The sequence below is a fragment of the Gracilinanus agilis genome, chromosome 3 (genome assembly GCF_016433145.1).
Source record: "Gracilinanus agilis isolate LMUSP501 chromosome 3, AgileGrace, whole genome shotgun sequence".
Lineage (NCBI taxonomy): Eukaryota > Metazoa > Chordata > Mammalia > Didelphimorphia > Didelphidae > Gracilinanus > Gracilinanus agilis.
In genome coordinates this window covers 72,026,117-72,048,508 of record NC_058132.1, presented here as the reverse complement: position 1 = coordinate 72,048,508, position 22,392 = coordinate 72,026,117, and the positions used below count along the sequence as shown (strand labels likewise).

Sequence of the window (22,392 nt, the reverse complement as noted above, 5' to 3'; positions counted from 1 at the left end):
CTAGTGAAAAGGAAACCAGAGCCAAGAAGAACTTGGTTTTATTCCCACTTCTAATATATTCTGGCTGTGTGACCCAGAGCAGTCCTTGAACCACTAGGTGCTCTAAGCTCTCTTCTAGAAAACACTATGCATAAGGCTGCATAGAAGGTGCCAACCTATAGTAGTAGGAGTTTCTTCACTGAGGAGTCCTCTACACCAGTGAATTCAAAGACCAAGGCCCTATTCCTACGTGGAAATATATAATGATCAATATGAACCTGGCAATGAATGAATGGTAAAGCAACAATAGATGACAATAACAATGGCAGAATTCAGAATAATGTATATATATGGTTTACTACCATAATTTTATTTACATAACTATACTACAAAACTATAAAAGAACTATATCATCCATAAAGGTGCTTCCTATACTAATATAGCTTATATCCCTATTTAACTCAAAAGATGATCTTCATGAACTGCTATGGCCAAAAACACTTCATTCATCATCCATTGACTAACCTATCAATAAGTCATTTGAAATTAGCTAGGCTGGTCTTCAGACGACATACAGCTGTCTGAGCCCTTGAAGCCCTTCTAGCACAGTAGGATTTGCCAGAATGCTAACGACCCAAGATTACATGTCACAATGAGGCAATTGTAGTAAGATTTTAATGGAGGCATTCAAGCATAAAGAAAGAAAAACATCATAGAGATGGTTGTTATTCTGTTGCTGTTGATGTTTATTTTTTAAATAAAGTTAAAGTTGGTAAGATATAATTAAGTGAAGACCTTATTTCTAATTTTTTGGAAGTGATAAGACCATCAATTTCATTGTTACTTCTCAAGATAAGGCTCCTTTGTGGCAAAGCTGGCATAGGCAATATGGTCTACATCTCTCTGTGCTCACAGAATCATTCCTCTAGTCAATCAAATTTAGAAAGCAAAGGGTAATCAAAACTACTGATGGTATTCAAATAAGAAATGTTAGGCAACAAGTGGAGAGGCCTAATAGTGCACTAGTAATTCCCAAGATGTTAAAATAGAAGACTTCCAAGGGCACTGAGTAGATACTCTATGGAGGATTTGTGGAAAGACATTGTCACTGGAGGAAAAAAAAAACAATATACCAACTTAATACAGGTACTGTGGAAGGTCCTGCTATATAAGGAAAAGTAAAGTCTTTGCTCTCACCTGAGAGAAGATGCTTCTTGCTCAGAGAAAGTAGACTGTACATACATACATACATACATACACACACACACACACACACACACACATATACACATATACACATACAAAATACAAGGAATTGGGAGCAGGGAAACATTTGCAATAGCAACTGGGAAGATCAGAAAATTCTACAGAAGGTGGCACACTTCAGCTGGTTTTTAGGAAATAAAGAATTCCAAGAGTAGGGAAGAAAAAAATATTTTATAAACACAGAGGTCAACCAGGGTCAATGAATAGAAACTGGAAATAAGGCATTCTGTGAAGAATAACAAGAGGGGTAGTTTGGTTGAACTATGGAGCGCAAGAAGGGTATGCTAGGAAACAGTGCAAGAACATGCACTAAGACTGAAAAGGTAACCAGGGAGCAGTTTATGAAGGGCTTCACAAACCAATCTTTGGAGTCCATAGTGTATCCTAAAAGCAGTAAGGAGTTATCAATTTAAAAAATGCTGCACAAGAGAAGGAATGAGAGAGTTGGAGATTGGTAGGGAGACAATTCTATCAGCAGAGGGAATGTACATATCAATGAACTCCCAGATTGAAAGTCTCAAAGTATCTTAATATTCAAAAGGGAAAGTCAATATATAGAATGGTAAGCAGCATTGTTTGTTGGCTTTTCAGATTCTTTTTATTTAAGTATGTATGCAATAAATAGTACATTTGGAAATTAATCTAAATAAGTTTTTCAAAATGTGATTATTCATCATATGAGTATTCAAAACTTACCACATGTGAATAATATACCAAAAGGATAAGAATCCTTGTTAAGCATATTTGACATTACATTGTATTTCTTGTCAAATTCAATTTGTTCTATCCGCATGAGCAATCTATCCCTAACTGTGTGATCTTAAAACAATCACTACCCCTCTGGGGTTACCAATTTTCTCATCTGTATAATGAGGGTGTTGGGAAAAAGATTTCATCCAGTTTTAACAATATAAGAATGATATATAAGATCAAAAGGGATAGATGATTTAGATCTAAAGAGTGATACCAGAACTAAATTAGGGAAACACAGAATAATTTACCTGGCAGATCTTGAGAGAAGGGAAGAATTCATGACCAAACAAGAGATGAGAGTATTATGATGAAAAATGAATAATTTTGATTATATAAAATTAAAAAGCTTTTGTTCAAGCAAAACTAAGGTAACCAAGATTCGAAAGGAAACAACTGGGGAAAATTTTATAACCAATTTCCCTGATAAAGGTCTCATTTCTCAAATATATAAAGAAAAGTCAAATTTATAAGAATACAAGCCATTTTCCAATTGACAAATGGTCAAAGGATATAAACAAGCAATTCTCAGATGAATAAATCAAAGTCATCAATAATCATATGAAAAAATGGTCTAAATCACTCTTGATTAGAGAAATGAAAATTTTAAAAATGCTGAGATAACACCTCATACCTATCAGTTTGGTCAATATGGCAGTTCAGGAAAGTGGCAAATATTGGAGGGGATGTGGCAAAATTGGGACACTAATGCATTGTTAATGGTGTTATGAATAGATCCAACCATTCTGGAGGGCTATTTGGAACTATGCCCACAGGGATATAAAACTGTGTGCATATCTTTTGATCCAGTAATACCACTACTGGGTCTGTATCTCAAAGAGATAACAAAAAAAGGCAAAAAGACTTACTTGCACAAAAATAATTATATAGCAGCTCTTTTTATAGTGGAAAAGAATTGGAAATTAAGGGGATGTCCATAAAATGGGGAAAGGCTGAACAAATTACAATACACATTGGTGATGGAATACTAGCGTGCTATAAGAAATGATAAACAAGATGATTTCAGAAAAGCTGGAAAAATCTGCAAGAACTGAGGCAGAGCAAAATAAGCAGAACTGGGAGAATATTGTATACAATAACAACAATATTGTATGATGATTATCTGTAAAAATTTGGCTACTCTCAGCAATGCAACGACCTGTGACAATCCTGAAAGACGATACGGAATGCTATTCACCTCCAAAGTGTTGGAGTCATCTTTCATATCAGTGTATTTATGGTTTTATTTTGAGATTTTCAGTTATGTATGAGTGTGCTCTACAACAATGACCAATATGGAAGTGTTTTGCATGACAATAAAAACATTTTTTAAAAGAATGATCTATTTAAAAAGTTTTGCTATGTACCATGTGCCAAAGAAATACCTTTACTGCACGGAACTAGGCATTATAAATGAGATACTACTATACTCTCTAATGAAAGCAAGAATAAAGTACAATTCTGTAAAGAAAAGGAAATCCCTCACTACAAGAACTTTTGCATAGGTAAAATTCACCCCTTTAATCAGAGCACCAAAAAACTTGAGGGTTTTTTTTTCAAATTACACACATAGAGCTCTCGATATAAAAGTTATTCCACCTAAATGTAAAAAAATTGAGCCAAAATCCAGTACCACATGAAAGATATTGAAGTTTCCCCAAATACTGAAGAAAAAGGAACTTAATTCATTGGTCAATCATTCGATCCTGCCCTTCCAACTTCTACCAGCTTACATGCTATCTTTTATGTAGTTTCTACTTTCTCTTACATATTAATCAATGTAATCAACTCCACTTGCCAATCATTTATATTTGTGCCTCTCACTTATCCTACCCAATTTGTCATTCCTCATCTGAAAATTACACTTAGCTTCTGCACTAAATTTACAAATCACTTTTCATTATCTTTTGCATAAAGGGTATGTGTTCTTGTTGAGAGTTTGTGAGTGAATACTCACATACACATCCTCAATGCATCTCAAGTTAACTTCAAGTATTCTAACTCTGCTTTCATATTTTTGGTGTTTACTTGAAAGGGTATTTTGTTTCAGGGGAGTTTGAAAGTAGAAACTATATTATTCCCTCCAAATTACTTACTTTTTTATTCTTCTCTTTCCTGCTAAGTTCTTTGTTCTTATCTCCAACTCACTCCTGACTTGTATTCTGAATCATAAATCATAAATAAATAACAAAAAGAACTTCTCATGATCATATAATCTGAGTAATTTTTCTCTGTCAGTGCAAAAAAAGGACTAGAACCAAGGCTCACTCATGATCCTTTTAAAGAATCATTTTTTAAGAGCAAATAATTATGCAAATACTAATGTTAACCAAAGTCATTCAAGCTTTAACCTGACCTTAAGGATAACTTATCATAAATGTTCAAGATAGATGAAATCTCTCCCAAGAAGCTTAATATATGGTTGTTTTTTTCATTTTTCTTACACACACAGATTCTTCCCTTAAATATTTAGAAAGAAGACTTAGCTACTAGAGGATTTACAGTTATGTTATCCCATCACTGAAATGCTAACTGAGCTGGTAGTTCAAAATACTTAGGAACATTTAGGCTTCATCAATATCCTTCAATCTATTCTAAACTGGTCATACTGCCACCTACAGCTTTGACTATTCCTGAAAACACCTTCAGAGCAAAGGGAGATGAAAGGAAATTATGCTCCTTGGCCTTTAAGATACTTTAGAAAGAAAAGGTCTTTTTTCAGTGCTATATTGATTTTTTTTACTTTATACAATAAATAAATACAAACAGAACAGAATGAAGGAACGTAACCCTGATCTAAAAGCTAAGAGATTGAGGTTTTAGTGCCATTAACTACCTGTGCAACCTTGGACCATTCACTTCCTCTCTGGGTCTTAATTTCTTTATCTAGAACATGAAAGGACTAGTCTCAATTGGTCTTTTAGGTCTCCTTCAAATTAATAATCTATGATTTTCTATATTGACTATAAAGTGAAATCTCCTCATTCCATTGTAGGTTCCTTGAGAGCAGGGATTATCTTTTGCCCCTTTTTATTTCCTCGGCACTCAAGCTTAGTATCTGGCATACAATAGATGCTTAATAAATATTTTTTGGCTGACTTTCCTAGTGATTTCCATTATAAAATTAGAGATGCATTTCCTCAGCAAGAAGCCTCACAAAAAGCTTCTTGACAAAGGGAGAGGGAAGGGAGATAAAACGGTGTCCAGGAGTCTCTAACCTTGTTGGTTATATACTACAATATTATACCTGCCTAGAATTATAGTCAACTCCCTCTTAGGATTCCCTTCTCAAAGTTAATCATTCCCAATGCCTTTAATTGATTCTTATATGACAAATGTTCTCCAGTCCTGTGATTACTCCAGCTACCTTCTTAATCTCAAAGAATTCTAGTTTGCCCATGTCTTTCCCAAAATGTGTAACTAAAAAAAAGAACACAATACAGCAAATTTCACCTTTGCTCCAAACATCAGTAATTTTTCTTATTGCTTCTGGGAAATTAATTCCCTTCTCCACATCCTATTTTAGCTACAGTGCCTAATAAAGCAGGTTGCAATAACACAGGTGAACAGTAGGTGTCACCATCTAGCATGATATAGCCTAATTAAAATTTCCCTAAATTATTGCTTTTATAAAAATGCATTCTCTATTTGATTCAATTTTCAAAGTTGGAAACTTTAAGATTAAACTTAGTTCAAAACCCAAGATGTCTGTACACTAAGACTACAATGCCCTAAAAAAAAGCAAAATTAAAATTAACAACCCTAGGATAGTTTTAATAATCAGAGGCATCTAGGAGACAGTGTTTTTAAATAAAGCACTGGACATGAAGTCCAGAAAAACTTGAGTCCAAAACTGGCCTCAGACACTTCGGTTGTGTGACTCAGTTTCCTACTCTATAAAATGGATATTTAATAGTACTTACCTCTCAGGGTTACTGTATGGATAAAATGAAATAATTTTTTTAAAGTGCTTTTAGTAAAACCCAATACACTACATAACTGTCACTTATTACTATTTTTTAACCCATACCTTCCCTCTTAGAATCTATACCGACTATTGTTTCCAAGGCAGAAGAGTGGTAAGGCCTAGCCAACTGGAGTCAAGTAACTTGGCCAGGGTCACACAGGAAGTATCTATGGCCAGATTTGAACCTCAGACCTCCTATCTAGAGTCTTGGCTCTCTATCCACTGAGTCATCTAATTTCCCCTACCTAATACTATTATTATTAACTTAATGCATTAAAAATCCAAATAAGTTTAGATATTTTCCAATTCAAATCTGTGTAAAAATTTTAAGTAAAACATTTATTTAAAAGGTATGTTTGTTTAAAAAAACTGAATACATTTTAACCAAGAAAATTTTTACTAAATTGAATTCCATTAAAACAAAATCTATACATAAAATATTCCCAAATAACAATCAATGGCCCATTAAGATAATCCCACTAAAACAAAATCTGTGTATAAAATATTCCCAAATAGTACATTAAGTACTATTTAATACTATAATCCAAAAATTATACTCACCTTGATGAAGTTACAAATGGACAGGATTGTCCATACAAACCCATCTGGCCACAAAGAGAAACTAGGAGGAAGAAAGTGAAGGACACTATTATTAACATAGGTGTTCCAATTTGTCATTATAAACCAAGTTAACATAACTGAAACATTTTTTTAACCCTTACCTTCCATCTTAGAATAGATACTAAGTATCAGTTCTAAGTCAGAAGAGCAATAAAGGTTAGGCAATTGGAGTTAAGTGACTTGCCCAGGGTCACACATTATCTGAAGCCACATTGGAACCCAAGTCCTTCTGGCTCAAGGACTGGCTCTCTATCCACTGAGCCACCTAGCTGCTCCAAAACATTTATTCTTTAAAGAAGTATTATAAACTCTACAAAAATACTCATAAGATTAGGCACATGCCCAAATTAATCAGAAATGATAGCTAATAGATAAAAGAAGAAATATGCTAAGGGATAAGGAATGCTAGGAAACATGAGCAAGCTAGAGTAAGTAGGTCCAAAAGAAGTGTGGTCCAGTGAAGATAAAAAACTGACTGTACTTCCTTAGCAAAGAAACAACAAAACTGAGAAAGAGGTTGATTGGCTCCTTTCCAGTCCATAAACTAGGTCAAAAGGCAAGATATAAAAGGGTCTACTGCTTTGACTCTAACCCCCCCCTTTTTTTTTAAACATTCCTATTAGTATAGTAAGAAACCAACAGAGGAAACCTCTTCACTTCTTTGCATTTAATTTATACTTCTCTTTATCCAATTCTCTCCACCTAAAAACTGGCCTCAAAACAGCCTGAATTTCCATAGGAAAAATAGTCAGTTCCATTATGCTATCACTGACATAAAGAAAATCTCACAAGGTACCTCCAAACTGAGTTGACAAGCATATCCTATTGATCATTAATTCAATTTTAGAGTTATACCTACTATTTTCAAAGTATAAATGGGCAACAGCAACATCATGTAGAATATTTAACTATTTTATTCTCTTTACGTATATTTTGCATATAATGACATATGTCTTGGTTGTCTCCCATTAGAATATAACATACTTGATAATAGGAAAAATTATTTTATGTATGATACCTGTATCCTCAGTACTTAGTACTGTTGCCTCTAATGAGAATCCCTCATTAATACAAAGGATTAAGATAGGACTTAAATAAGATCTTATACATTTAAAATTATAAGAGATTATCCAATAGTCTCTTTTACATAAATGAAAAGAATGGAGGCCCAGAGTTCAAGTGATTTGCCCAAGATCATTTCTTCCTGATCCCTTGAGATGATTCTGACAAGTTATCGACATAGTGAAGGAAGTTAAAATAAAAATGAAGGGATAAATTAACCAAAAAAAGCAAACACAAGAGGGAGAGCAGTATAAGATCTAGAAGTAAATTTTGGAGAACTACAGGACATAAGAGATAAGGAAAATTATTAATATCTCCCACCAAAAGTAAAAATAAAAAATAATCCCTAAAATCAATTTTTTTAAAACTACGAAAACCTAGAACTAGAAAAAAAGCCAAAATAAGAGCTAAGGAAGGAGCTGTCAATAGCAGTTCAAAATGAGTGCAAATAGGGAAGAGGCTTTTTGACTCTAGTAACATCAGAGAGGGCAATTTTTACTGAATGGTGAAGGCAGAAGTAAAACTGTCACAGAAGGAAATAGAGTGGTAAATAAATGGAGGAGGCAGCTGCAAATTTAAAGGTTTAGCCTGTGAAAAGTATGAATGAGATAGTGGTTAGAAGAAAAGATAATCAGATTGAGATTTTTTTTCCATGGAATACTCACAAGATTTTCTCTAAAATTAAATGGCTAAGTTATAGGAGTTCTAAGATACCTTTCAACTCTTAAGCCACATAAGTTTCTAAGGTTAAAAGGCAAAAAAGACTTAGGAAAAGTTCAAGGATCTAGAAAAGTGAGAGAAATGAGAAAAAAGACTTGCAGAAAGGGAGAGAAAGAATGACATTAAAAAAAAAGCAGCACTGCCTTGAATGCTCACTCCCTTTTCAATTAATCTTCTCTAGTCTCCAAAGAGATCATCTTTAGATAAAACCTCAGAAAGAAACTGGACCCAATGTCCAACAAAAATAGGGAGTTAATATCTTAGCACACAAAAACAGCTTCCATTTGTTTCCCCACTGCAGCCTTGTTTCCCCACTACAGCCACACACCCCACAACCTAAAATAAGAAAAGGAAGGAATAATTAATGTTCTCTCCATACAGTAGCTGCTAGAGTAATGTTCTCCAAATTTCTAGTAGTAATCTGCCTCTAGTGACCTGGTAAAGGTTTCTGGCAACCTTCATTATCCCTCAGAAACCTTTAACCATACAGTTTATGCATAAGGCACATTTGACTTTTTGGGTCCATAAAACAATTTCATATACCCTGAATATGTCCCTTGGGGACATCCTAATGGAAATTATTTTATCTATGATTGACTTCTGTTTCTCTAGCCTAGAAGAGAATGAACCAAATGAATTAAGCTTGCCTACTGTTTAGGCTAGACACTAGAACTAGGGAAGGAAGATGGTCCTGTGACTGAAATGAAGGAAAAAGGTTAAATGAACTGCTTTTAAGCTATGGTGCTTTTAATGACCCTGAGCGTATCAAGGTCCACATTTTTCACAAGTTTTCTACTGAAACTGACAATCATAATGGTAAAAGTGAATAGGAGGAATCAAATTAGAAAACATAATACAACTATATTATTTACAAGGAACACTTCAAACTCATTTGGGAAGTTAAAGGATTGGAACAAAATCAAAATGCTTCAAGTGAACTCAAAAAAGGAAGAGTAGCAGGATCTCAAACAAGTTAACATAGATGATTAAAGGATAACAGCAAAACTACATTATGCTTGAAGGCAATACAGAAAATAAGTATTAATGTTTAATATATCCATATGCATATACACTGAGTGGCTTAACATCTAAATACTTAGAGAAAGTTCTGATTTACAGGAAGAAATTAGTCCATAAAATTATAAGAGTTGAGAATTTCAACATATCCTTCTCAGGCAAACAAACCTAACCAAAATAAAAATATGAAAAATAAGGACTTGGAAATTTTTTTTTGAAAAGTCAACTGTGACAGTATTCTGGCAATTATCTAATTGAAAACAGAAAAGAATACACATATTTCTCAGCTGTATAAGGCACCTTTACCAAAAGTCCCTAATATCAGATTCTAGAGCATAAAAATTTCACAAATAAATGCAGAAAAATATTAAACACATACTTTACCAACTACAATCCAATAAAAAGTTCGATAAAGGACATTTGAAGAAAGGGCTACAAATAAATTGAAGATTAAATAATTTAATCCCAAAAAATTCATGGGTCAAAGAACAAATCATAGAAACAACAGAAAATAAAATATACAAGAAAATATACCAAATGAGAAAATGTGCCAAAACGTTTGGATAAAGCCAAACTGGTGAAAAATTCTCTATTTCTAAACAATTTCATCAACAAAAAAGAGAGAGAGAGAAACAGATCAGTATATTAGAAAAGCTTTATTTTTGTGGTGCCAGATAGCTCAAACAGGATACCAGATAGTCATCAAACAGTACTGTCTCTAAAGGACTCAAGTTAAAAGTCACCCAAAGGGCAATGTAAGGGTACAATGTGAGAATTAATGTAGTAAAACATTAATGGAAAAACCCTACACATACATACATACATACACACACACACATACACACACACACACACACACAATGAAAGATGTTTTCAAAGAGATATATGACTAGAAATAAAAGTGGACCAATCACATGACTAGATGGAAGGTTAACTGATAACTAACCTGTGTGCACCAATGGTAACCATATAATGTCAAGAGAACTAAATGAAGGTCCTCAATGTGATAGAAAGTAGTTCTGTGGAGGATACTCATAATATTTTAAAAGATCCCTCTATGCCTATACTTGATAAGGTTCTTGGCATAAGACCTTTTCTACATCTATTGAGATAATCATGTGGGTTTATGTTTTCCTTTTTAATAAGTATGTTGCTTGTTTTCTTACCTGGCAGTATCCTTGCTTCCCTGGTATAAATCCAACTTAAGTCAACCTCCTATGACCCCTCTTCTTGCTGAAAAACTACAGGAGTTATATTTCCTTTCTTGTTTACTCATGGACTTAGCAGGGGTTTATCACACATTCCTCTCTATCCTTTACCACTCCTCTTTTCCATCTTATGTATCATCCAATTTTACAACTTAGTCCCAATAAAACACATTGATTAACTTGAAGGTACGATCTGTTCCTCCACTGTCACTTCTTTTAAGTTCTACTTTCGTCTTTATCCTCTTAAGTACTTTTAAAAACATATCTCTTTATGATGTCTCTATTGTTGTCATTTTATAAAAAACATAATGTGTTTCTCTTTCTGGGTTTTTCCTATTAATAATCTCAAAATATAGGAAAACTATTTTCATTATTTATTCTTTCCTTATTTGTCTTCTGTTTCAATTGTTTAGGGAGATTTACAAAATTTGAGAAAAATCTGTTAACAACTGTTTTGGTTTTTTTGTTTGTTTTTTGAGGGAAGTAGAAATGTGATGCTGATTTTGGAAAACTCTGAATTCCAAGCTAAAGAGTTTGAATTTTACTTATAAAGTCTGCTCTGAGATCAGTCACTTCCTCCTAAAACTACTATGCTTCCAGGGTGTATCCAGCCAATATGATAACTCAACAAAGGCATTCTGAAAATCCTACTTGAAGTCTCAATATTACTGGCTATGGGAATGAGATGTTTATAAAACAGCAAAATATTCTTTCTCAATTTTTAAGTGACACAATGAAAAGAATAAAGTTGAGTCAACAGTGTTATATTTCAATTTTGCCTATGTTGCTAACTAGCTAACTGAATATTCATAAACAAGTCCTTAGCTTTTCTGTTAGTTTCAACATGTATCATGAATAGATTTCTGTCCTATAATTAAATGAGTTAAAAGATATGAAACAATGCTTTGAAAAGTATAAACCACTTTTTAAATGTAAGATTATATTATTAAAATAGAAACCTTTCCAAATCACAGATACTGTGTATAGCTACCCTTCAAAAATAATGCTGCTGAACCAGGAAAACTTTGTACACAGTTTCAGTAATATTGTGGAATGATCAACTGTGATAGACTTAGCTATTATCAGCAATACACTGATCCAGGACAATTCTGAGGAATTTATGATAAAAGAATGTTATCCACCTCCAGAAAAAGAACTGTTGGAGTCAGAATGTAGACACAATTTTTCAATTGTTTATTTGGGTTTATGTTAGGGGTTTTGGTTTTATAAGATTACTCACAAAAATGAATATGAAAGTATGTTTTGCATGATAATACATGTACAACCGAGATCAAATCACCTGCCAGGACCAAGAGGGGGAAGATAAGGAAGGGAGGGAGACAAGTTCAATCATATAACTTAGGAAAACTTGTGTGGAAAATTGTTATTACATGTAATTGGTAGAAATATAAATCTAAAAAAAAAATAATGTTGTTGCTGGTGATGTTTGGTTTTTTTTTTTAAGTTACCTTCTACTTTAGAATTGATACTAAGTATGGATTCTAAGGCAGAAGAGTAGTAAGGGCTAGATAATTGTGATTAAGTAACTTGTGATTAAGTGACATAGTAAACAAGTATGTGGGGTCACATTTTAATCCAGGACCTCTTGTCTCCAGGGTTGGCTCTCTACCCACTAAGCTACCTAACTGCCCCAAGGATGATTTTAAGACAAGTAAGCTGCTGAGATCTCAGGTTATAATTAACAGAAGCATAGTGAACAGAACAAAATTTGACGTATACTGTCCTAGCTCAGACCAAATATGAAGAATTACATTTAATTCTTGTAGCACAGCTTAATGAAACTAACAAAATAGAATGCATTCAAAGATGTCTAGGATGGTGAAATCGGGAAAAGAACTGGTTATATTACTTAGAAAATAAAAGGGTAAAGAGAAAGCCTTTGTCAGTGATGGTGAAAGTTCTGACAACTGTTTAGGTTTTAAAGAATTGTCTTGCATAAAAGTGATTAGACTTGTTTTCTTTGAACCCAGAAGACAAAACTAGAAGCAATGAGTTGAAGCTGAAGTCAAATTTTTTTACATAAAACTGTTTCCAAGTTTTTTCCCCTGCCATGGTTACATGATTCATTTCTTTCCTTCTCCCCTCCCAGAGCTGCTGACAAGCAATTCCACTGGGTTATACAAATATTATCACTTGATACCTATTTCCATATTATTCATTTTTGCAATAGAGCAATCTTTTAAAACTAAAACCCCCAACCATATAACCATAAAAACAAGTGATAACTCATATGCTTTTCTTCTGCATTTCTACTCCGACAGTTCTTTCTCTCAATGTGGACAGCATTCTTTCTCATAAGTCCCTTGGGATTGTCCTAGATCATTGCATTGCTACTAGTAGTAAAGTCCATTACATTGGATTATTCCACAGTGTTCCACTTTTTGTGTACAATGTTCTCTTGGTTCTGCTCATTTCACTCTGCATCAGTTCACTGAGGTTCTTCCAGTTCATGTAGAAATCCTCCAGTTTATCATTCTTTACAGCAAAATAGTATTACATCACCATCAGATACCACAATTTGTTCAGCCATTCCCCTATCAAGGGATATCCCCTCATTTTTCATTTTTTTGCCACCACAAAGAGCACAGCTATGAATATTTTATACCACCCCTTTTTATTATCTCTTTGGGATATAAACCTCGTAGTGGTGTTGCTGGATCAAAGAGTAGGCATTCTTTTAAAACCCTTTGGGCATAGTTCCAAATTGCCTTCCAGAATGGATCAATTCACAACTCCACCAGCAATGTATTAGTGTCTCAATTTTACCACATCCCCTAACATTCATTATTTTCCTTTATTTTCATATTGGCCAATCTGCTAGGTGTGAGGTGATACCTCAGTTGTTTTGATTTGCATTTCTCTAATTAAGAAGGATTTTGAACACTTTTTCATGTACTTATTGATAGTTTTGATTTCTTTGTCTGAAAACTGTCTATTCATGTCCCTTGACCATTTGTCAATTGGGGAATAGCTTGATTTCTTGTATATTTGACTTAGTTCCTTATAAATTTGAGAAATTAGACCTTTGTCAGAGATTTTTGTTATAAAAAAATTTTTCCCAGTTTGTTGCTTCTCTTCTAATTTTGGTTGCATTGGTTTTGTTTGTACAAAAAGTTTTTAATTTAATATAATTGAAGTTATTCATTTTACATTTTGTAATTTTCTCTTATCTCTTGCTTGGTCTTAAATTCTTCCCTTTCCTATAGATCTAACAGGTATACTATTCTACGTTCATGCAATTTACTTATAATTTCCCTCCTTGAATTTATCTTGGTAGAGGATGTGAGACATTGATCTAAACCTAGATTTTCCCATACTGTTTTCCAATTTTCCCAACAGTTTTTGTCAGATACAAGGTTTTAAAAGATGACACATTTCCACTGTTTTCAGCATCAAAATAACATGTTAGAAAAATTTCCAAACACCCCTTTTCAAAATATTATTTAATTTAGGTCTCCAATTTGCTTATCATTTCATTTGATTTGGGGGCATCTTTCTCCAATTGCGAGTTTCTGTCTTTTAAACTGTTATTTTCCTTTTGAGCTATTTTCCACTTTTCTTGTCAAATCTCTTCCATCTTTCTCATGATCTCAGATTTGAACTCTTCAAGAGCTTGTGTCCAATTTTCATTTTGGGGGGAAGGTTTGGATGTGTTTACTTGTTTGTACTCCTCTGCTGTCTGCTCTGTGGTCTAGATTTTTTTCTGTGTAAAAGTTATCGAGTGTTAATGTTTTTCTCTTTTTCTTTCTGGTAATTAATTCTTGGGCATGGCTTGGCATTATTATGCTGGTTTTTCCTTCTCAGTCAGAAGTCTGAGTGAGGTGGGCAGGCTCTCTGTGTGTAGAGCTGTGGAGTAGTTTTTGCTTGAGGCTACTTTACCAGTCATAGTGCAGCCCCTCTCAGCTCTATCCTCAGGCCCAAGATCTGAGCTCTGGGCAAGCTCCTGGTGGTCCCAGTCAACTGCCAAGAACCCAGAAATTGTCCCTTGCTTGCTCCTCTACCCGAGGTTCCCCTACCTACCCACCCACCCACCTCCCCACCCCCCCTTCCTGTCTCAACTGTGCTGCTTCCACCATCTGTTGCCCGTAGCAGTTCTATTGCCACACCCAAGGTCTGCATTATTTGCCTTCCTGGGGTCTGAAGTCTTGCTTCTCTCCAGGTAAGCTCCTGGTGGTCCCAGTTAGCTACCAAGAAGCTAGAGTTTGCCCCACCCCCAACTCTGGTGGGCTGCCTCTGACTCTGGTACTGTAGGTAGGGTGGGGGAAGGTTGATCAGCTGAGTTTTTTGAAGGGAGCTATTTCATCCCCTTATAGCTTGGAAATGACCAAATCTCATGTACCTTCAATGCTGCACCCTATTGTGGGGTCCCTTCATTCATCTGGATTTGGTTTTTTTGTCCTTTTGAAGTATCATGTATGGGTCAGTGTTTAGGAGATTTAAGCTACCTATTCTACTCTGCAGCCACCTTAACCTGGAACTGTCTCAAAATATTCTTGACATCAGTTTCTTGGGGGCAGTTGGGTAGCTCAGTGGATTGAGAGTCAGGTCTAGAGATGGGAGGTTCTAGGTTCAAATCCGGCCTCAGACACTTCCCAGCTATGTGACCATGGGCAAGTCACTTGACCCCCATTGCCCACCCTTACCACTCTTCCACCTAGGAGCCAATACACAGAAGTTAAGGGTTTTAAAAAAAAAAAATCAGTTTCTTTTGCAGTTTTCTCATTGTTTAAAAAAAAAACAACTTTTGTATGAAATCCAAGACACAAAGAACACAAATATGGAATAATTAATATAAATGTTTAATATATAAGAACAAAAACAATTCCAGTGGATAAATGTTCAAAAGATATGAACAAGTAGTCTGAAAAGAATTGCATTTATTATTAACAATCTCATTTTTTTAAAGCTCCAAATTACTAAAAGAAAATGCAAATCAAATCAAATCAACTATGAGGTTTCACTTCACTACCAGGAAATTGGCAAAGATGATGAAAATGATCTAAAAAGTGGAACTAGTCAATGCTGGAGGGGTTGTGTATTTTGATCAGAGGTCAAAAACAGAAAGATCTCATTCACCAAAATATGTATAGTAGTTGTATTTGTATATGGTGGTATAGGGAGGAAACGATATTGAATATAAGAACCTAAAAATATTATAATCAGGAAGTAGGAGCAAAAAAGCAGGAGCAAAAAAAAAAAAATAGCAAAAAAGATAAAACCTATTGTCAATAGGCCTAACAACAATCTCTTTCCTATTCAAAAACTGTAGGCAATGGGCAAATGCAGAAGAGTCCAGATAGTATTTCAGTTGACACAGTGTAGTAAGGCTGTGTTTTTATATTATAAAGATAGGTGACTCAGTGGATTAAGTCAGGCAGACTGAAGGTCCTGGGCTCAAATCTGGCCTCAGACACATCCTAGCTGTGTGACCCTGGGTAAGTCACTTAACCCCCATTGCCTAGCCCTTACTACTCTTCTGCCTTGGGACCAATACACAGTATTGATTCTAAGACAAAAGGAAAGGTTGTTGTTTTTTTTAAGTGAAAAAGTCAGGTAAAGAAGACCTCTGGAAGAGTCGAGAGAATTTGTTTGTGACTTCCCCAGTAGATGTATGGGCCATGCCACACCTAGTGTAGCATGGCCCATACCTAGTGTATCTCAATATGCTATAAACTACTAGAGGCCTTAAGAAATGAAATATAGCTGTGTTGAACAGTGGCAACTCTGTGTTCTGAGATCAATGCTAGATACAGTGTTAATATAGTAATTTTTGTGTCCTACACCATTCTCCTGGTTGTACCTGTGTCAAAGGATCCTCAAAGTCATAATAAAGAACAAAATTCTCCTTCTACCACACATTCATTATTGAAGACAACTAAACATGTTAATTTATTAGATTTGCCTTTTTTACATACTTCAGAAATTTTCTAAGCATCATAAATTGTATCTAATATTTTAACTTACCCTTTTTCCCTGTATTTTTCAACAGATCAAATCTAGATACTGCTAAAAGATATGAATCAAAGTCCCACACATTTTATAGCCATTTCAGTAAGTCAACAAGCAGTTGTTTAAACATCTATTATCTTCTGCCAGGCTCTGTGTGTATCAGGAATACAAAGCAGGATCAAAAAAATCCTTGTCCTCAAGAAAATGGCAATCTAATGGTGTAGACAACAAATAAACAACCACTTGTAGTCTCAAAGGAAAGATACTAACAGTACACAGAAGTTTTCTTCAAGAAGGTGGAAGTCTGGCATGAGAGAAGCTAAGAAAGGAGAGAATACCAGGTACAGAGAGAGCCAATAAAAACGAATGAAGTTAATTTAGCCATTTGAAAAAATCCCTTAAATCACTAATAATTAAAGAAGTGCAAATTAAAACAACTGAGAGATACCACTGCATATGTATTTGAATAGGCTAAAATGACAAAAAGGAAAATTATAAAAAGTGGGGAAACAGGCACTCAAAGGCATTGCTGGTAGAGCTGTAAACTAGTCCAAAAATTATGGAAAGCAATATGGAATTATGCCACAAATTTCTGTGCATATCCTTTTACCTAGAATTTCCTATACTAGGTCTATACTCCAAAGAAATAAAAGTGGTAAAGAACCTATTATATACAAGAATATTTACAGTTAATTTATTTTTGTAGTGGCAAATAATTGGAAACTAAGGAATGGCCATTAATAGGAGACAGACTAAACAATCTATGGTATGTGAATGTTTTAGAAAATTATTGTGCTGTAAGAAATGATGAAGAATGCTTTCAGAAAAACCTGGGAAGGCCCGTATGAACTGATGCAAAATGAAGTAAGCCGAACAATTTATAGAATACAGTAGCAATATTAATAACAACATTTATATAATGTTTACTATGTACCTGGCACTGCACTAAGTGCTCTACACTTATCATCTTGTTTGATCCTCACAACAAACCTGGGAAGTAGATGCTATTAACTACCCCCATTTTATAGTGGAGGAAAGAGGCAAACAGAAGTTCACAAAGCTAATAAGTATGAGATTGCAATCTAACTCACATCTTATTGACTCCAGGCCCCAAAATTGTAAAGAAAAATAACTCTGAAAGACTAAAGAACTCTGGTCAAAACAATGACCAACCACAATTCCAAAGGACTCTTAGTAAAACATTCCATTTATCTCTACAGGCAGCTAATAGACTCAGGAGTACAAAATTAAGCACCTTTTCTTTTTCTTTTTTTTACTTAGCTAATATGAGAATTCATTTTGCATGACTATAATACAGATATATAATTGTAGTAAGTTTCACTTTTCTTTCCTTCTCAATGGGTGGGATAGAGTGAGAGGAGAGAATTCAGAACTTAAAACTGAATTTAAAAAAAGAAAATGCATGGAATTAAAAGTTGGAGTATCTTGCAAGGATTTCAGTCACTGATGTTAAAAGTGAAGTAGACAATAAGTTTTAAGAATATTGGAAAGGGGGGCAGCTCAGTGAACTGAGAGCCAGGCCTAGAGACGGGAGGTCCTGGGTTCAAATTTGACCTCAGACACTTCCTAGCTATCTAGAAGCCACTTCACCCCCATTGCCTAACCCTTACTGCTCTTCTGCCTTGGAACCAATAAACAGTATTGATTCTAAGACAGAAGGTAAGGGTTTGGGGGGTTGAGGGGGAGGATATTGGAAAGTTAAGAGGCCAAACTGTAAAATGCTTTAAAAGCCAAAGCATTTTAAATAGGAAGAAACATGAAACCTCTGGAGTTACTGAACAGAGTAGTAAACAATGGCCAGACCTGTAATTTAGGAAGATAACTTTGATAGTTAAGAAGAGGAATGTACTAGAAGGGAGAGAGATTTGAAATATAAAGGGCATCCAAAAGACTTTTGTAATAATTCAGGCATGAAGTGGTAGGGGCCTACATCATAATGGTGACTGTCTCAGAGAAACAGGGAGAGTAAAGGAAAGATTTTGTCAATAACAGATCAATACTTGGCAACAGTTTGGTTTGAGGAAGGGGCCCCCAGAGGGTGAGAGAAAGCAAGGATTTGAGGATGACAACCAAGTTGACTTAATGACTGAGTGATTTAAAAGGGCAGTAGTGCCTTCAACTGTTATAGGGAAGTTAAGAAGCCAGGGAGAAAGAAAATAAATTCAGTTTGGAGCATGCTGAATTTACGATGTCTACAAGATAGACAGTTCAATATGTCTACTGGCAGCTGGAAAAAAACTAGATGTCAGGAGGGAAGTTAGGGCTGAATACACAGAATTGAGAATCATCCATTTGAGGTGATGAGATCATCAAGTGAAATGGTATGGGTCTCAGACCAAACCTTAGGGAAAGTTTATCTTTAGCATGAATTACCTGGAGCAAAGATTCAGTAAAGGACAGTGAAGAAAGATCAGACAGGAGAACCAAGGGAGAACAGCATCACAAAGCCTAGAGGAAAAGCAGTATCAATGAGGAAAGGGTGTTTAACAGTGTTAAAGACTGCAGAGAAGTCAAGAAGGATAAAGATTGAGAAAAGGCCATTGAATTTGGCAATAAAGAAAGCTTTGGTCCATCTGGAGAGAGCAGCTGAAAGCCATATTGCAAATAGTTAAGAGACTGGGAGGAAATCTGGCCTCAGACATTTCCTAGTTGTATGACCCTGGGCAAGTCACTTAATCCCAATTGCCTAGCCCTTACCCCTCTTCTGCCTTAGAACTAATACATAGTATTGATTCTAAGATGGAAGATAAGGGTTTAAAAAAAAGAGAGAGACTGAGAGGAAAGAAAATAGAGGCAGCAATTTTAATAAATAGATAATAAACATTATTGAGTGCCTACTATGTGCTGGGCATTGTGCTAAGGGATATAAAAAAGTCAAAAGGCAATCCCTACCCTCAATGATCTCACAAACTAATGGAGGAGACAAGTCACATACAGGATAAATAGGAAATAATTAAAGAGATGACACTAAAATTAAGAAGGTTTAGGAAAGGCTTCCTATATTAGATGAGACTTCAGTTGAGACTTGAAGGAAGTCAAAAAAGCCAAGAATTGGAGATGAGGAGGGATAGCATTATAGGCATGGAGGAACAAGAAAAAATGTCCAGAGCCAAGACATGGAGAAGTCTTGTTCCAGGGGCAATGAGGAAGCCAGTGTCACTGGGTCAAAGAGTATATAGGAAGTAAGGTATAACAACATGTGGATGTTAAGGGATTTAAATACAAAAGGATTTTATATTTGATCATGGTGGTGATAGGGAGCCACTACAGTTTGTTGAGTAGAGAAGTGACATGATTGGATCTACACTTTGGCAATCATTTTGGCAGTTTGAATGAATTGGAATGCAGAGAAACATGAATTAGACAGAATCACCAACAGCGAAAGGCCAAGTATAAGGTGATTGGGGCTGCACCAGAATGACTAGTATCAGTTGAGAGAAGGGGATATATTCAAGAAATGTAATGGAGGGGGCAACTGGGTGGCTCAGTGGATTGAGAACCAGGCCTAGAGATGGGAGGTCCTAGGTTCAAATCTATTCTTAGGCATTTCCTAGCTATGTGACCCTGGGCAAGTCACTTGACCCCCATTGCCTAGCCCTTGCCACTCTTCTGCCTTGGAACCAATACATAGTATTGATTCAAAGACAGAAGGTAAGGGTTTAAAAAAAAAACACACAGAAATGTAATGGAGGTAAAATCAATGGGTCTCAGCAACAGACTGGAAAAAGAGAGAGGCTAAGAGATAGTGAGATGTCTAATTCTGTTTAGCCCACAAAAGGGTAGATGTAGAAAAATAGCTAAACAGGAAGGATGGATCAAATGAGAGGGTTCTGAGGACAATGATGTGGGCCTATTTGGAGGCAGTAGGGAAGCAGTACATAGGAAGGAAGATTAAAAATAAATGAGAGAGGGCAGCTGGGTAGCTCAGTGGAGTGAGAGTCAGGCCTAGAGACAGGAGGTCCTAGGTTCAAACCCAGCCTCAGCCACTTCCCAGCTGTGTGACCCTGGGCAAGTCACTTGACCCCCATTGCCCACCCTTACCAATCTTCCACCTATGAGACAATACACCGAAGTACAAGGGTTTAAAAAAAAAATAAAAATAAAAATAAATAAAAAAATAAATGAGAGAGCAGAAATGAAAGAAGAGGCAATCCAAGGGAGAAGTGATGGAATGGGATTTGTTGGGCAGGTGAATGGATTTGCCTTGCCAAGGAGAAAAGATACCCCTTATGTGATAGAGCTAAAGGAAATAGTGAAAGGCATCTGAATGATGTGAGATGAAGAGAGGAGAGAAAAAGAATCTCTAGATGAACAGCTTAAATTTTTTAAGTGAAACATGAATTGGGAAAGGGAGGGAGATCTTCAGGGAAGTCTGGGGAAATAAAAAGGTCAGGCAAAGCCAACATGTTATGTAGGACAATTTAGGAGGTGTGAAAGTATTGCCTTGCTCTAGTGACAGCCCAGTTGAAATTTTGTAATATAAAATTGTAGTAGACCCAGTTTGCACAATTTTGTGAATTTTCTCCAGCTCTGTTGAGCAGTAATTGAATAGAAGATAAGGTAGAAGAGATGGTAGAGGTAAATCAAGGCTGACTTGACAGAATAAGATCATAGGATAAGGAAGGGAGCAAAGGGCTTGAGAACAGGATAGTGCAGAATTAAACTGCTTTGCCAAGGTGTCAAGATGGGGAAAGGAGAATATGGCCAGTATTTGTTGAAATCCCCTAGCATGAGGCCAAAAAACTTTTCCATCTACTTTATATTAAAGTATAGGAATTCAAGGAATATATAACTGAGCTCTACCACTTTCATTTTGACATACTAGGTAGAGACTGCCAGTTTTTTTTTAATTAATTATTTGTATATTACATTAAAGTTCCCAGGTAAAGTTCTCCCTCCCTCACCAAACAAAAAGCATCATTTAAATATATATGTATATATGCATATACATATATAAATAAAATACTATTTTTTACGTTTCTCCTTATCAAATTCTTGCTCTGGAGGTAAATACTCAAGTTATTCTCCAAATATTTCTATTGCTATATGTAATATTTTCTTGATCCTTTCTGCTTGTTTCATTCTTCATAATTTCATGTAGGTCTTTCCATATTTTTCCACCCAAATTAACCTATTCATCATTCCTTACCTCAAATGAATATTCCATCACAATCATATATCACAACTTGTTTATCCTTTCCAATTGATGAGCATCCCCTCAATTTCCAGTTCTTTGCCACCACAAAGAGAGCTGTTAAAAAATATTTTAAAACATAGAGATTCTTTTCCTTTTTCCCTGATCACCTTGGGAAACAGACCTAATGGACGTATTACTGAGTCAAGGGATATATATAGTGTGCTATGGCTTCATAATTCCAGATTGCTCCCCAAAATAGATGGATTAGTTCACAGTTCATCCAACTGTATATCAGTGTCCCCATTTTTCTTACATACCCACCTAACATTTTTTCATTTTGCCCTTTTTAGCATTTTATCCATCTGATAGGTATAAGATATCTCAGTTGTTTTGATTTACTTTGCTCTCATTGATAATGACCTAGAGCCAATTGCACAGGTGAACCAATGGCACAGGTGCCAAATATGGCACTCAGAGCACTCTCTGTGAGCACAGGCTGCCCTGCCCCCAAACAGAGTTTGTTTCTAGAAAGGCAGAGGGACTCTGTAAGGCAGAGCTGATTCCTTCCCCCGTCCACATTTTTTCACATCCCTGCCCCTCCATCCAGCAGCCCAATGGGAGTAAACAAGGGCAGCTCACAGGCAGCAGAGTTGGAGGGCAGCAAAACACTTGGG

General features: G+C 35.5%; 1 protein-coding gene across 1 annotated transcript in view; it reads right to left on the bottom strand.

Annotated features, from left to right (window-relative positions):
- The window catches only part of FOXJ3 (forkhead box J3), a 167,534-nt gene that overhangs the window by 126,876 nt on the left and 18,266 nt on the right, over positions 1–22,392 (bottom strand). The window contains exons 2-3 of the mRNA XM_044667985.1: positions 6,524–6,584; positions 4,092–4,157 (exon numbers count right to left, since the gene is read on the bottom strand). Of these exons, the coding sequence (XP_044523920.1) occupies positions 4,092–4,157; positions 6,524–6,567 (110 nt within the window). The 5' untranslated portion in view covers positions 6,568–6,584. The remainder of the gene's footprint in view (positions 1–4,091; positions 4,158–6,523; positions 6,585–22,392) is intronic.